Source organism: Scylla paramamosain, unplaced genomic scaffold (genome assembly GCF_035594125.1).
Source record: "Scylla paramamosain isolate STU-SP2022 unplaced genomic scaffold, ASM3559412v1 Contig16, whole genome shotgun sequence".
NCBI classification, from domain to species: domain Eukaryota; kingdom Metazoa; phylum Arthropoda; class Malacostraca; order Decapoda; family Portunidae; genus Scylla; species Scylla paramamosain.
In genome coordinates this window covers 110,454-123,616 of record NW_026973681.1, presented here as the reverse complement: position 1 = coordinate 123,616, position 13,163 = coordinate 110,454, and the positions used below count along the sequence as shown (strand labels likewise).

Genomic DNA, 13,163 nt, shown 5'->3' with positions numbered 1-13,163 from the left:
AATTGGAAAAATACTTTACTTTTAAAAAAATCTTACAGTAAGTCCACATAAAAGTTAGCATACATTTATATGAAAATGTTACAAACATTTATATGAAAATGAGAGAAAAGATACTCAGTGATGTTATATATAGTGCATGACTTGTAGTGGGGATAACACTTGTATTGTCACTCTGGAAAGTCACACACTAACACCAAAAGCAATCAAGGAAATGCCAACATATATTCCATTTTTCTTTCTTTTTAGTAGATGGTTGCTTTGTGATGAAGGAACTTGCTCAAAAATATTTCCTAAAAATCTAAATGTTCACAAGTGAATGGTGAGTACATTGTGAGAGAAAGATATGAACAGACAGGCAGGCAGGCATTTAAATGTAAATTAAATGTCAGTAACCTTTGGTAATGGTCAAAGAATTAATGGCGTGGAAGCTTGTGTGAAGTCCCTGATGAAAGATAAATATACCAGCCACTGGATTCACAAAACTCAACAGGATGACACCCCCCCCCCCCCACCCATTGTAGTATTTGCTGGACTGGTAATTCCTTCTTCCATACTCATCACTCTCCTTCTCAGACCTGTACTTCCTCTTCTCGCTATCCCTTCTGCTGTCATCATGATCTCTGTGGTCACTGACAAACCTCCCTTGCCTGTGGTCAGAATATTCCCTCCTGTGATCCCTGTAATTCCCACGATCCCTATAATTCCCATGACCTCTGTACTCCCCTTGATCCCTGCAGCCTCCTTGATGCCTAAAGTTGCCTCTGCACTGTCTGTTGCGGTCAAATCTGTCAGCAGGGAGTATTGGCGGCTTAGGCAGGCTCTTCTTGCAGTGCTGGAACATATCAAATACTGGTCATTTCATAGACAAGGAGACAAGGAGCTGCTATGGAGTAGAGAGGAGGGATTCAGGGGATTCTGAACTTTGTTGGGATCTATGTACAGTAGAAACCTCAGTTCACAAACCAAAACAAGTTTTCCCATTTAAATTAATTAAAATACAATTAATCTATTCCAACCTCAGAAACTGCATTATTATTATTATTATTTTTTTTTTTTTCTTTGACAAGAATGAAGTTACAGTAACCACAGAAAGGTGTAAGTTTCTTGGACATCAGGCTATATCATGTCACTGATATGAAGGTCAGGTGCCTTCCCAGCTGTTTGACCTGGGAGCCCTTACCTTACTCCATCTCTAAATCACATGCCTTCATAAATTAATTAAGTCTGCCACTTCCTATTTCAACTTTCAGAATGGTTGGAAAGAGTTATTTGAGAGGAAAAGACAAAATCTTGCCTTTCACCAGGCATGGGTTGGCTGGAAGGAAATATTTGAGCATAAAAGTCTATGTAAAATGGGGATTGTTGCACTACTCATGACAGCACATGCTTTCCAAATTCCACCTTGTGTCTGTGATCCAGGAATTCTTGACAACCTCACGTCTTATAAACCTGTCTAACAGATGCACTCTTTCTTTGGACATCCAGACAATGGGACATGAGGTGAAATGTAATTGGACAACAGAGAACATACTGTTATGCAGAAAAATCCCTCCTTTACAGTCTTGCTCCAATATTTCCTTCCAGCCAGTGCATGTTTGGTGCAAGGCGAGATGGTGTCTTTTCTCTCCAATCATTATCATCTTTATAACCATCCTGAAAGTAAAGTAAAAAGAGGCAGGCTAAATAAGAAGGCATGCAATTTACTAGAGGTGGAATGGGGTAAAGGAGATCCAGGTCTAGCTCCTCTCCAACAGCTGGGAAGGCACCTGACTTGGGTGACTTGCCAGTGTGTGATAATCACAATGTTCACGGCAGGCATGCCAAAACACAAGTGTGTGTGTGCTTGCCAGCTGAGGGGGTCTGCAGGGTGTTTGTGCATTCACACACAGAAACACTGTTCAAGAACCATGGCAAAAATTCTTAAAAAATATTCATGAAGTGATTTGTTCATAAATAGGAATGTTCACGAACCGAGGTTCCACTGTGTGTAGTTTAAGGTGTAGTTGTGTGGTGCACTTCAAAGAAATTAAATTGGAGGAAGAATGTTAGGGCTATGATTTCAGTGACAGTTAGTGACTGGAAATATTTATATTTAAGAAGGATAATGATGAGCATACTTGAGTGATGCAAGCAGATGAAGAATTGTCACCACCAGTGTCAGGGAAGCAGTAAAAATATTGCCTGTGAATGATGAGAGGAAAAGGTAGAGTGATGTCTGACCAACACCTAATGGAGGGAGGGAATTTTTGCGAGTAGATTTAAGATGAATGAGAGCAGGAAAAGCTGACAGAAGTGCTGAACAAGTAAGGTGAAAGGTGATAGAGTAATAGGAGAAGAGAATCACAGAGAGGTGGAAGGATAGAGTAAAAGAAGTCCAGCCAGCACATCTTGACATGATTGGTGAGTTGCATGTGGCCAACTAGCATGTTAGTTATTTTTACCACTGTATTCACCACAGAGAAGCTGCATGCCAAAAATACCTACTAAATGGCAATACTCAAGTTCTCCCCACTTGCTTTGATTGACAATATGGGTCAGTTTTAATTACTTTTCTTGAGAAATATGTGCCTTTTTATGAAGTATCACTTACCTCATCCCATCTGCAGCATTTTGTGATGCATGCATATACAAGTGCACAAATTTCTCATGATGTCAAAGACTTACACAGTGAGTGACTGTATGGTACAAATCAGGACTGCATACAAGAAAATGTGCCACCAAACTGGAGTAAACTGAGTTACAGTACATCACCTGGCTTCTAGGTTTGAGGCTTCTGGAGAGCATGATATGCTCTGCCACTCACACTGACATCCAGAAGAATCGTGAGGTTCTGTTCCTTCAGCTGTCTTGCTCCAATAATGATGGGATTTTCCTCTAACTGCCACTATGTGTCAGCCAAAGTCCCACCACTTAACCTTAGGACGACATACTCCACACAGTGTTTGTGGCAGGAAATATCACACTTTCCAGAATCCTCAAACTTCTGTTCTAATGTGATCTCTGGGAGAGTGGGGGTGCTTACAGATGGAAAGAATCAACAAAATTGTGTGTGTGTGTGTGTGTGTGCATGCTTTATCTTGGCCATTTTCTTTTGTTGAGACTGCCTGTGAACTGTGCAAATTTTCTCTGCCTGGAGGAAAGATAAAATAAACTACACATCAAACAGTGTGAACTGATTTGCATGGGTAATATACAATAGCAGCAAACACCCATATTGATCTGGTGGTGGATTACAACCAGTTTTCTGTTTAAAAACTCTTACAGTTCACTTGCTGCTGCTCCCACTGGCCACTGATTGTGTCTAGGTTATGCAGTCATGCCTGCTGACTCACCAGTGGAGACGTGATGCAAGTTAGTGACTTGATATGAATCAACAGTCGTATGAATGAGTTGTGTAAATAATTGGTCTATTTCTTTACATTATTTTTTTTCTAAAAGTTAATACTTTGATATCATACATTATGTTTTCATACCAATATTTTCAAAAGATAGGGGAAGGAGGCAGAGAGCATGCAGAGAGCACAACTTGCAGATCAGCTTGGCTTCAGCAACTATACTCCCTTGTGACTGAATATCCATCCCAGTGATGTGAAGTAATTTCCATTACTCTAGGCTGATATCTTAACAAAAGAGGCAGATGAAACAAAGCATCCACACTTGAGCATGCACACACATCAAGCTGATGTCTCAATAAAAAAGGAAAGCTGAAACAAAGCACCACACATGTGTAACAACAGACATACACACTACCTCTGTAAACTGGTTATCCTCCTCAGTATAGCGAGAGGCTGCTTCCTCCTCCAGCTCAGCCAGAAGCTCGGGGTCGAGAGGCACCATGTCCTCCCCGTCTTGTGCCATTGTGCTAAAACTGCTGGTGCTTGGGAAGGCCAATGAGGAATCTGAAACTGAGTGTTTTCATTTAATACAGATAGAGGGGAGTCTGGTGAAAGCTGGAAGTACAGTGGAATGTGAACCAGTTGGTATTAAAAAAAAGAATACTGCACTGGTGGCTGACTGAGAGAAGTGAGACATACAGCTGTTATGAGTTAGGTGTGAAAGACAAAGTACTAGGCACAAAGGGAGCAGAATGATGATATAGCTTTGAATATTATACTGCTTCAGAAGATAAGCAGAAGTAGAATGAAACTGCATGAAAGAAGTATGAAGAGAAAAGGGAGAAATATAGAATTCTTTATACAAGTGGTACCAACAGCACTGTGTGGGGCTGCAGCATGTAATGTGAGAGCAGGTGAGAGAAGGAAATGAACTGTAATAGAGATGGTGTCTGCAAAACACATGTGGAAATAATACATCTGACCTGGATCAAGTGAGGAATGAGAAAAAGCAATGAAAAGCTGGAAGAGGCAACCAATGCTACAAATTGTATTGTGTAAAGCTGCTCACTGTAAAAGTAGATTGAATCTTGTTGCCTCTAGTGTTTAGCTTCAGCCTGCTTCAATAGGGAGACTGCCTGCCTCTGTGTTTAGACTGCACTGTTCAAAAAGACATAAGCACAAAACTGTTATTTGTTAATGATGATTTATTAATATAAATAAAAGATATATACATTTTAATATTTCCAGTCCATTACTTTACTGAATTCATTAAATTTTGTAAGACCAGCTAAGAACAGACCCCTACAAGCTTCTTACCAATATCTCTTCAACCCCCAAATATGGTGTCCAAATCTATTAAGAGAGAGAGAGAGAGAGAGAGAGAGAGAGAGAGAGAGAGAGAGAGAGAGAGAGAGAGAGAGAGAGAGAGAGAGAGAGAGAGAGAGAGAGAGAGAGAGAGAGAGAGAGAGAGAGAGAGAGAGAGAGAAATGGCGGATCACAGGCCCATCAAGAGGCGAGACCTTCCTGGGTATTGCCCTCAGAAGTGGTGTGCTGTCTGTGGGAAGGCTGCAGTCAAGAATGCACCTTATGTTAGATGCGAAGGCAGAAATGACTGCCCCAATGTCTGCCACTCATCCTGCCTCGGAGACCATGATGTCTACACATGTGAAGACACGCAGGAACTACGGAGGTTATGCAGCATTGAAGACGCTGTAGTTTACCTCCCTCTAGATCCTAATGAAAATGCTCCCACCACGCTTGCCGCCCCCAACGAAAGCGACGATGGTGGCGATGCAGACGCAGACGTAGACGTAGATGTGGACGAGCGGCAGCACTACAGGGAGATGGATAAGGAGGATCTCATCTCTTACACTCTACGCCTACAGAAGGATGTAACAAACAAAAATAAAATAATTCGGTCCCTCACGCTACAAAGGGACTGGATTCTTGAAAAACAGACACACGTGGCTGAACTCCATGAGCTCATGGAGGTCCTCACGGAGTGCAAAAAAGCAGACGCGAGTGTCTCCAGCAGCTCTATTGCGACTACTGCTACTCCCTCCTCTATCCTGAGAACCTGGGAAAAGGCGTGTGCCTCCTCGGACCACTGGAGGCAGTGGTGGCAATCTGGAAGGCCTAAGCCTCTCATAAGAGTAGCGGACGCCCTCACCACAGCGGCCGCACCCCCCACCACCGCCACCACCACCACAGCCTCAGGTAGCACCAACACCACCATTACCACCAATAACAATAGCAGCAGCAACAGTAACAAAAACACCATCAACAACAACAGTAACAGTAACGACAACAACAGCAACAACAGCAGTAATAGTAGTAGCAGCAGCAGCACCAACAGCAGGAGAAACAGCAGCAGTACTACCAGCAGCAACAGCAGTAGCAGCAGCAGCAGCAGCAGCAGCAGCAGCAGTAGTAACAACAACAGCAACAATAATAGCGCTGGGAGCAACAACAACAACAACAAAAACAACAATGGAAGCAGGAAGAAGACCCAGCGACAGCGACGCGGCCAGCGGCGGGCACGAAGTCACCCCAACACACCTGACCGGCGACCTGTCCTTCCTCCTTGCATGACTCAGCCACAGGCATCTGCGTACCCAGTGAGGCACAGGGGAGAGCAAAGGGTCCGATGCGACTACTGCTTCCGCCCCGGCCACACAGCTGAGATGTGCTACAGCCGCGCTGCTGACGAACGCCAGGAACAAAGGCAGGAGAGTATGTTCATGAGGGTTCTGACGGAGGGTTTAGCGCGGCAACAACTTCCTCACCCCCAGCAGCCCTTTCAGGCCCCCCTCCAGCCTCCCTGGCAGCCACAGCCCGGTCACTACCCCAGCTGGAATCTCTCCTCGTGGCAGGGCAGACACTAATGCGTCTCGCCTCACCACCACACCTCATTCCCAAGCCAACGCGAGGAGGCAAGGGAACAGACGCCCCAGCTGTCACCTGACCGTGGTCTCCGCCAACGTGAGAGGACTCCGCACCAATGTAGGTGACCTTAGCCACAATTTCGTGCTGAGACATAGTGCTGACATTGTCGCAGTAACAGAAACGTGGCTGAGTGATGAGGTGGAGCCGACGTTCGGCAAAATATCAGGCTACTCCCTGTGGGTGAGGAAGGACTGAAAAAATAGAGCAGGCGGAGGTGTCGCTGCCTGTTTTAAGGACGGCCTCCAAACACAGGAACTTGAGGTAGCCGTGCCACACCTGATGGAGGCACTGTTCTTCAGGGTGGTACTTGCAGATAACAGTGGGCTTCTCCTCTGTGTCATGTACCGCCCCCCGAGACAAGGACAAGCCCCGCTAGACTTCCTGACGGAGGAACTCGACACCCTGCTCCAGTGTCACAAGTGTTCCCATGTGATGATAGTGGGGGACCTGAACTTCCACATGGAGCAGGATGCCTTCAGTAATCTCCTGACTGTTCAGGCCCTAAAAAACCATGTCACCTTCCCTACACACGAGCGGGGAGGGCTGCTGGATCCTGTGGTGACAGACCTACCCGAAGCCAGCATCAGCTGCCAGCAGCTAGGACCAGTGGGCAGCTCAGACCACTTTGCTGTGCTGTCTCAGGTCGAGCTGCAAACGGCGAGGGAAGACGCTATCCCGCGTACCGTCTGGCTTTGGAACAGGGCGGACTGGCCATCCATGAAGCAGGACATGGAAAACACGGACTGGGAGTCCCTCCTAATGGGAGATGCTGAGACCAAGGCACGCACCCTCACCACCAGGCTCCTTGCCCTCCAACAGCAGCATGTGCCCTGCCGAGTATATCTCTCCAGGCCTGGTGATCCCGCCTGGTTTGGTTTTCGCTGCAGAGCATCTGCCGAGGCCAAGCATGCTGCCTGGGTGAGGTACAAGCGACACCCGTCACGCAGGAACAAGACGCTGCACCGGGAGGCGTGTAAGAGGATGACGTCTATCTGCAGATGGGCGAGGAATCAGCTAAGGGAGGACAGAAGGCGAAAGCTCAGTGGCCCAGGTGTTGGCAACAAGACCTGGTGGAATCTGGTGAAGGAGCAGCAAGGAGCATGTCACCGCGAGACTCTTCCTCCACTCACCAGACCTGACGGATCCACCGCCACGAGCAATGCAGACAAGGCCACACTCCTCGCCGAGCTTTTCGCCAACAAGATGAAGGTTGACGACTCGGCACGACCTGTACCACAGCTGGCCCCGGAAACTGACTGCACTGTCACCACTGTCTTGGTGACGGCAGAGCAGGTTGAGCGGCTACTTGGTGCGGTGGATGTGGGTAAAGCCACAGGCCCGGATGACGTCAGCCCACGGCTTCTCAAGCACTGCGCTAGAGAGCTGTCAGCTCCTCTCACCACCATCTTCACATCTTGCCTGAGGGAGAAGAAGTGGCCCTCAGTATGGAAGGAAGCGCGTGTGGTACCGGTCCATAAAAAAAACTCAAGGTCTGAGCCCAACAACTACAGACCCATCTCCCTGCTCTCAGTGATGGGCAAGTTGCTGGAGAAAATAGTGGCTGCTGCCATCTACCAACACCTGAGCGAGAACCACCTCCTCTCAGACAGGCAGTTTGGCTTCAGGCCTGGCAGATCCACCGCAGACCTCCTCCTCATCATCTCCAAGGACTGGCAAGACGCCCTGGAAGAAGGCCTGGACACCCTTGTGGTGGCCCTGGACATTGCTGGGGCTTTTGACAGGGTCTGGCACGCGGAGCTCATTGAAAAGCTTCGCGCCAAGGGTGTCCAAGGTGACCTGCTAATGCTGCTCGAAGATTACCTCCAGGGTAGGACCCTTCAGGTAGTAGTCAACGGGCAGTCATCAAGGCCTTCACCTGTCCGGGCCTCAGTTCCACAAGGCTCTGTCTTGGGCCCAGTCCTATGGAACATATACATCGACGACCTCCTCCGGCAGCTGTCATCTGTGGCAGCATACGCCGACGACTGCACACTCTCCCGCTCCTACTGCCGCCTCGACAGTCAGCGTGCCGTCACTGAGCTGAACAGGCAGCTCGGACTGGTGGAGCAGTGGGGAAAGATGTGGCAGGTAAACTTCGCTCCTGAGAAGACGCAGGCGATGGTCATCTCGCGGTCCCCAGGTGCCTCACACGCAGTCTCAGGACAGCTGCGTTTTGGAGGCAAGAGCCTGCCACTTCAGGATTATATCAAGATCCTGGGCGTGTCTGTGGACCGCGGCCTACGCTTCGATCACCACATCAGTGTCGTCGCCCGCCAGACCTCTCTCCGAGTCTCTGCCCTGCGCAGGATGGCGAACACCCTCGACCCACGGGGCATCCTCACGCTATACAGGGCACAGATACGCCCATGTATGGAGTACGGTGCCCTGTCCTGGATGTCGAGTGCCCCCACCCACATGCAGAGACTGGATGCTGTGCAGCGGCGAGCTCTGCGTCTGGTGGCCACCCATGAGGACCAACAGCACCAACCACCAGTAACGTCACTGGAGCATCGCCGGGACGTGTCGGCGCTAGTGGTGTGCCACAAAACTCAGGTGCAGAGGGTCCCTCACCTTGACTCCCTGAGGTTGCTGCCACACACAGTGCAGAGGTGCACCAGAGCTGCGGCCAGTAGCGACGAGCTAGTGAAGGTGCCTCGATCTCGCTCTAGCCAACACCAGCGTACCTACACAGCCAGGACTTCGCGGCTGTGGAACATGTTCACGGCGGCCACGCCCCAAGTGCAGGACATGTCCACGCACCAGGTGAAGCTGGCAGCCCACAGCTGGCGTAGCACGCACCTGTCCCCACTGGTGCTTTAAATTTTTATTATTTTATTGTATTATTGTATTAGCATTATCATCTTTATGTTAAATATGTATAGTGTTATTCCTGTTAATAATACTATCATAGGCTTCTTAAATAATTCCATACTCAACGTGGAATTTTAAGCCTTTCTGTAAATATTTGTTTAAAAAAAAAAAAAAAAAAAAAAAAAAGAGAGAGAGAGAGAGAGAGAGAGAGAGAGAGAGAGAGAGAGAGAGAGAGAGAGAGAGAGAGAGAGAGAGAGAGAGAGAGAGAGAGAGTCTTGGAATTATAAAGTTGGCAGCAAAAACAATGACAAAATTTTCAAGTGTCAATCAACATCTGCATGCCATCCAATCACTGTATCACTTAGCCTTGATCTCGGGTGATTAAAAACGATCACAAGGAAAACAATAATAATTTAGTATTACCCCTTAAGAAAATTGCAGAAACAAACATATCACTCATGTAAACTCACTCATGTGCTTCTTCGATGGACCACATGCCCCTCCTTTTTTTATTTATTTTTTGTTTATTTGTTTTCATGATTTATCTAAAGAATAATAGCTAGATATTACTACTGTTTCTTTATTCATATATATATATTTTAAATCAGCTTAGGGCAAAGCTGACTGAAAAGGTGATTACAAATATTTTTAGTGCAAAATTTTAGGTGATGGCAAGATTTAAGGGTGCACCATTAAAACAAGGAAGGAGGCAGCAGGCACAACTTCTACATCAACTATGCATACACCAACTGCATTTACTTGGACACACTGCAAACTGAACACAACTCCAACAAGATAGAAGCAAACATTCTGACCACTACAACATCATACTTCAAAGGTAAATATTAGCTAATAAATTCTGTTCCAACTTTTGCATACTTACATTTCTCAGTGACCAGTTTCTCTAGAATGAGTCCATAGAAACCCTCCAAGGAAGCTTTGAAGTGGGTTGTGTTGGCTTTGCTTTCTGGTTCAAATATCCTGGAAAAGAAAAAAAGCGGTCAGGTGGATCTGGTCTCTGGTTCAAGGAAAATCAGTTCATATCAACTAACTCTGGTTTCTGGTTCAAATATCATCTAATGGAAAATAAGCTATCAGCTAACTTTGGTATCTGGCTCAAATATCATGTAAAGGAAAAAAGTATCAGTCTTGCACCACTGAGAAACACTGACTGATAGAAGAAGTGTTCAGAAAACTTTACACCCACAATGACAACTGGAGCAAGGTTCTTCAAAGTAAGGGAGCCTCCCTGCACTATACACAATAACTGAGCATGTATAACCAATATAAGTACAGTTGGGTGGCCATTTTTGCTGTGATATCAAAGCACAGAGCACACCACTTCCTCGGTTTGGGTAACCCAAATCACCCGAGTCACCCGAGTCATGCAAAGAGAGCGTTCAGTTGAGAACTGGGTGACCCGGGTAACCCAAGTCACTTAACTTAACGCACCCCTGGTCTCTGACATGGAAGCTGTGGCCATTCCAAGGAAAATCAGCAAAATACCTCATCAGGTCCCCCAACTAGCAGAGACAAAATGCCAGAGGCATCTCTGCTTAGGAGGATCCTGAGGAGGGATTGGAGCAATAGGACAAGATGCAGATATGAGACTGTGATTGGAGGAGCCCAATGGAGAAGAGAGGATGACAACATAAGCAGAAGGATTAGAGGTCAGGAACAAACACATAACTAACAAAACACATGTTTGAGTGCAGCTCACCTCTCCCACTCCTGAGCAGCCTGACCTCCTGACAGTCACCAAGTCAAAAGCAAGGTCAGCAGGGTTCCTGAGGGTCTGGACCATGAGGTGGGGGTGTCCCAGGATGGTCACCAGCTGGGATGCCTCAGACAGTGGAATGGAGATGTTTACAAAGTTATCCCATGAGTTCTCTGAGTTTGGCACCACAGGAGCAACACAACACATAGTCTGTTAGGAACACCAGTTGTTAACACCACCCAGGAACACCACCACTCACCAGTCAAAAATCATGGTCAGTACTCATTATCCTAAGAGACATTCTATTTTACCAGTCAAATACATAAAGTCACCCATGACACACCTTCAATCACCAGTCACCGGTCACACTCCTCAGGCACCACTCATCAATCAAGATCCTCATCATTACTCACTATCCTAAATGACATCCTAAGTCACCAGTCTACTCTGAAATTCTTAGTCACCAGTCTCCAGTCAATAGTTAATAGTCTGACATTCTTAGTCACCATTTTGACATTCCCAGACGTCAGTCATCAGTCCAGTGATTATTACTATGACTGTTACTTGAGACCCTCTTATGAACAGAATGCATGCATCAAAATGTCTTCATGTGAAACGTCACTTAGTGCAGAAAGGCATTAAAAACATTTTCAATTTACAGGAAAGATTCACATGTAAGAGCAGGAATCAAAGATGAACATGAACACGCTTTACAAAATACTGGAATGGTAGCAATGTTCCCTCCCACAGTAGGTTGACCAGGTAATGAATGTGTTACACAGGCTGTGATATCATTCCATACATACAGGAAATTCTTTACAAAAGAGAGGACTTTACTTTGGAGAATGCTTCACTAAATATAATGAGCCCATTACTCTCACTTCAAAAGCCAGTGAGGCTTATTTCGTGAAAAGACAAAAGGCAAAAATTCTTTCATCTATTTAATTTACTTAAACTAAGATAGAAAATATATTCTGTCCTTTTTCAGTAACAATAAGAAACACTAGTCTTTAGTAATTCCTAGTGAAGGAGAGTCACTGCACTACTACTGGGACGACTCAACCACAAGAGGCGTCATGATTCCAGTTTTCATTTTCAATATTATGTTTCATTTTCAATGTTATCCTTGACTTGAATTATTGCTGACACATTTTTGTTTCCAGAAGGTTTAATACTCCGTTTTCCTGTTGATATGAAAAAAAAAAAAAAAACTGTTTGGGGAAAGTTTAATTAATATGGTGATAGAAAATATCTTAAATATATTTGAGGAAGTGTCAAGAACATTATGAGAGCACCAGTCAGCAGCCACATTAGAAGGGAAAGAGGCTCAGGGTGTGACTTCCAGATCACCTCGGCCTGCACTGACTGTAAATATAGCAGGATTTATATCCTTACAAGACCCTGTAAGACAACTATACTCTATTCAAGAAATTTATAAATACATTCCCTCCTACTAGGTGGTGGCATGTCAGGCTCTGGACTCATCTCTACTGGCTGATGACTTCCTGGACCATGGTGGAAGGTTTACCCTGAATTTGGTGACTTCCAGGCACTGTCTTCCAAAGCCTCCCACAGCCCAAACACCTCAATAATTCCCTTACATTAATTCTTACACCTCCATAATTTCTTCTTCTTGATATCTTTACCCTAGTCTCTATAGAGTCATTGTTCTTGCCAGCTCTCCTCCAAGCATAGTCATATATATTTTCCTTTGACAATTGTTTCTGTCTCAAGTCCTTCCTTACACAGTCTATCCATATAAGGTTTAGTTTTCCTCTTGCTCTCCTGCCTTGCACCTCTATCTCCATCACACTTCTCCTGACATATGACTCTTTCCTTCTCTTCACATGGCTAAAACACTGCAGCCTTTTTTCCTGTGTCCTTTGAAACATCTCCACTAGTTTTACATTTTCTTCATATCCAAGCTCCAAATTATTGACCCATGTATCTATCTGTCCATCTGTCCATATACCAGGTTGGCAATCCCACACAGGGTGGCCCAGACAAAGCACCATCCGCTCATACACACATCATTCACACTCTTAGTCCTATCAGCCCCTAATGGAGAGGCTATTCACCTAATATAGTATAAAATAACTATAACAATCTCAGTCCCACATAATCAGTTGGCTTGGTGCTTCAAACACAGAATATCAAACCAACAGGAATGAAGGAGTAAATGAGATGAAAAGATAATGATAAAAGATGTCTCTACTCTCTTCCTCCCTCAGGTCTTTACTTAGGGGATATAACAAGGATGACATGAGCAAAATCCTTAGGTTCAGTGATCAGGATAGGACAAGAAATAGTGGGTTCAAGCTTGATAAAGCTAGCTTTAAATGAGACACAAAGGA

The 13,163-nt window shown here is 45.5% G+C and overlaps 1 protein-coding gene across 7 annotated transcripts in view; it reads right to left on the bottom strand.

Annotated features, from left to right (window-relative positions):
* Positions 1-2: 2 nt before the first annotated feature.
* Positions 3-13,163, bottom strand: part of LOC135097259 (uncharacterized) — a 93,255-nt gene continuing 80,094 nt past the window's right edge. For 5 of the 7 annotated variants that reach the window (XM_063999066.1, XM_063999070.1, XM_063999067.1 and 2 more), the window contains 3 exons: positions 9,976-10,073; positions 3,751-3,905; positions 3-832 (listed from right to left, as the gene is read on the bottom strand). In XM_063999066.1, the coding sequence (XP_063855136.1) occupies positions 386-832; positions 3,751-3,905; positions 9,976-10,073 (700 nt within the window). In that variant the 3' untranslated portion in view covers positions 3-385. Of the gene's footprint in view, positions 833-3,750; positions 3,906-9,975; positions 10,074-10,812; positions 11,020-13,163 lie in introns of those variants that run through there. The other 2 variants (XR_010265530.1, XR_010265531.1) reach the window with 1 other exon arrangement.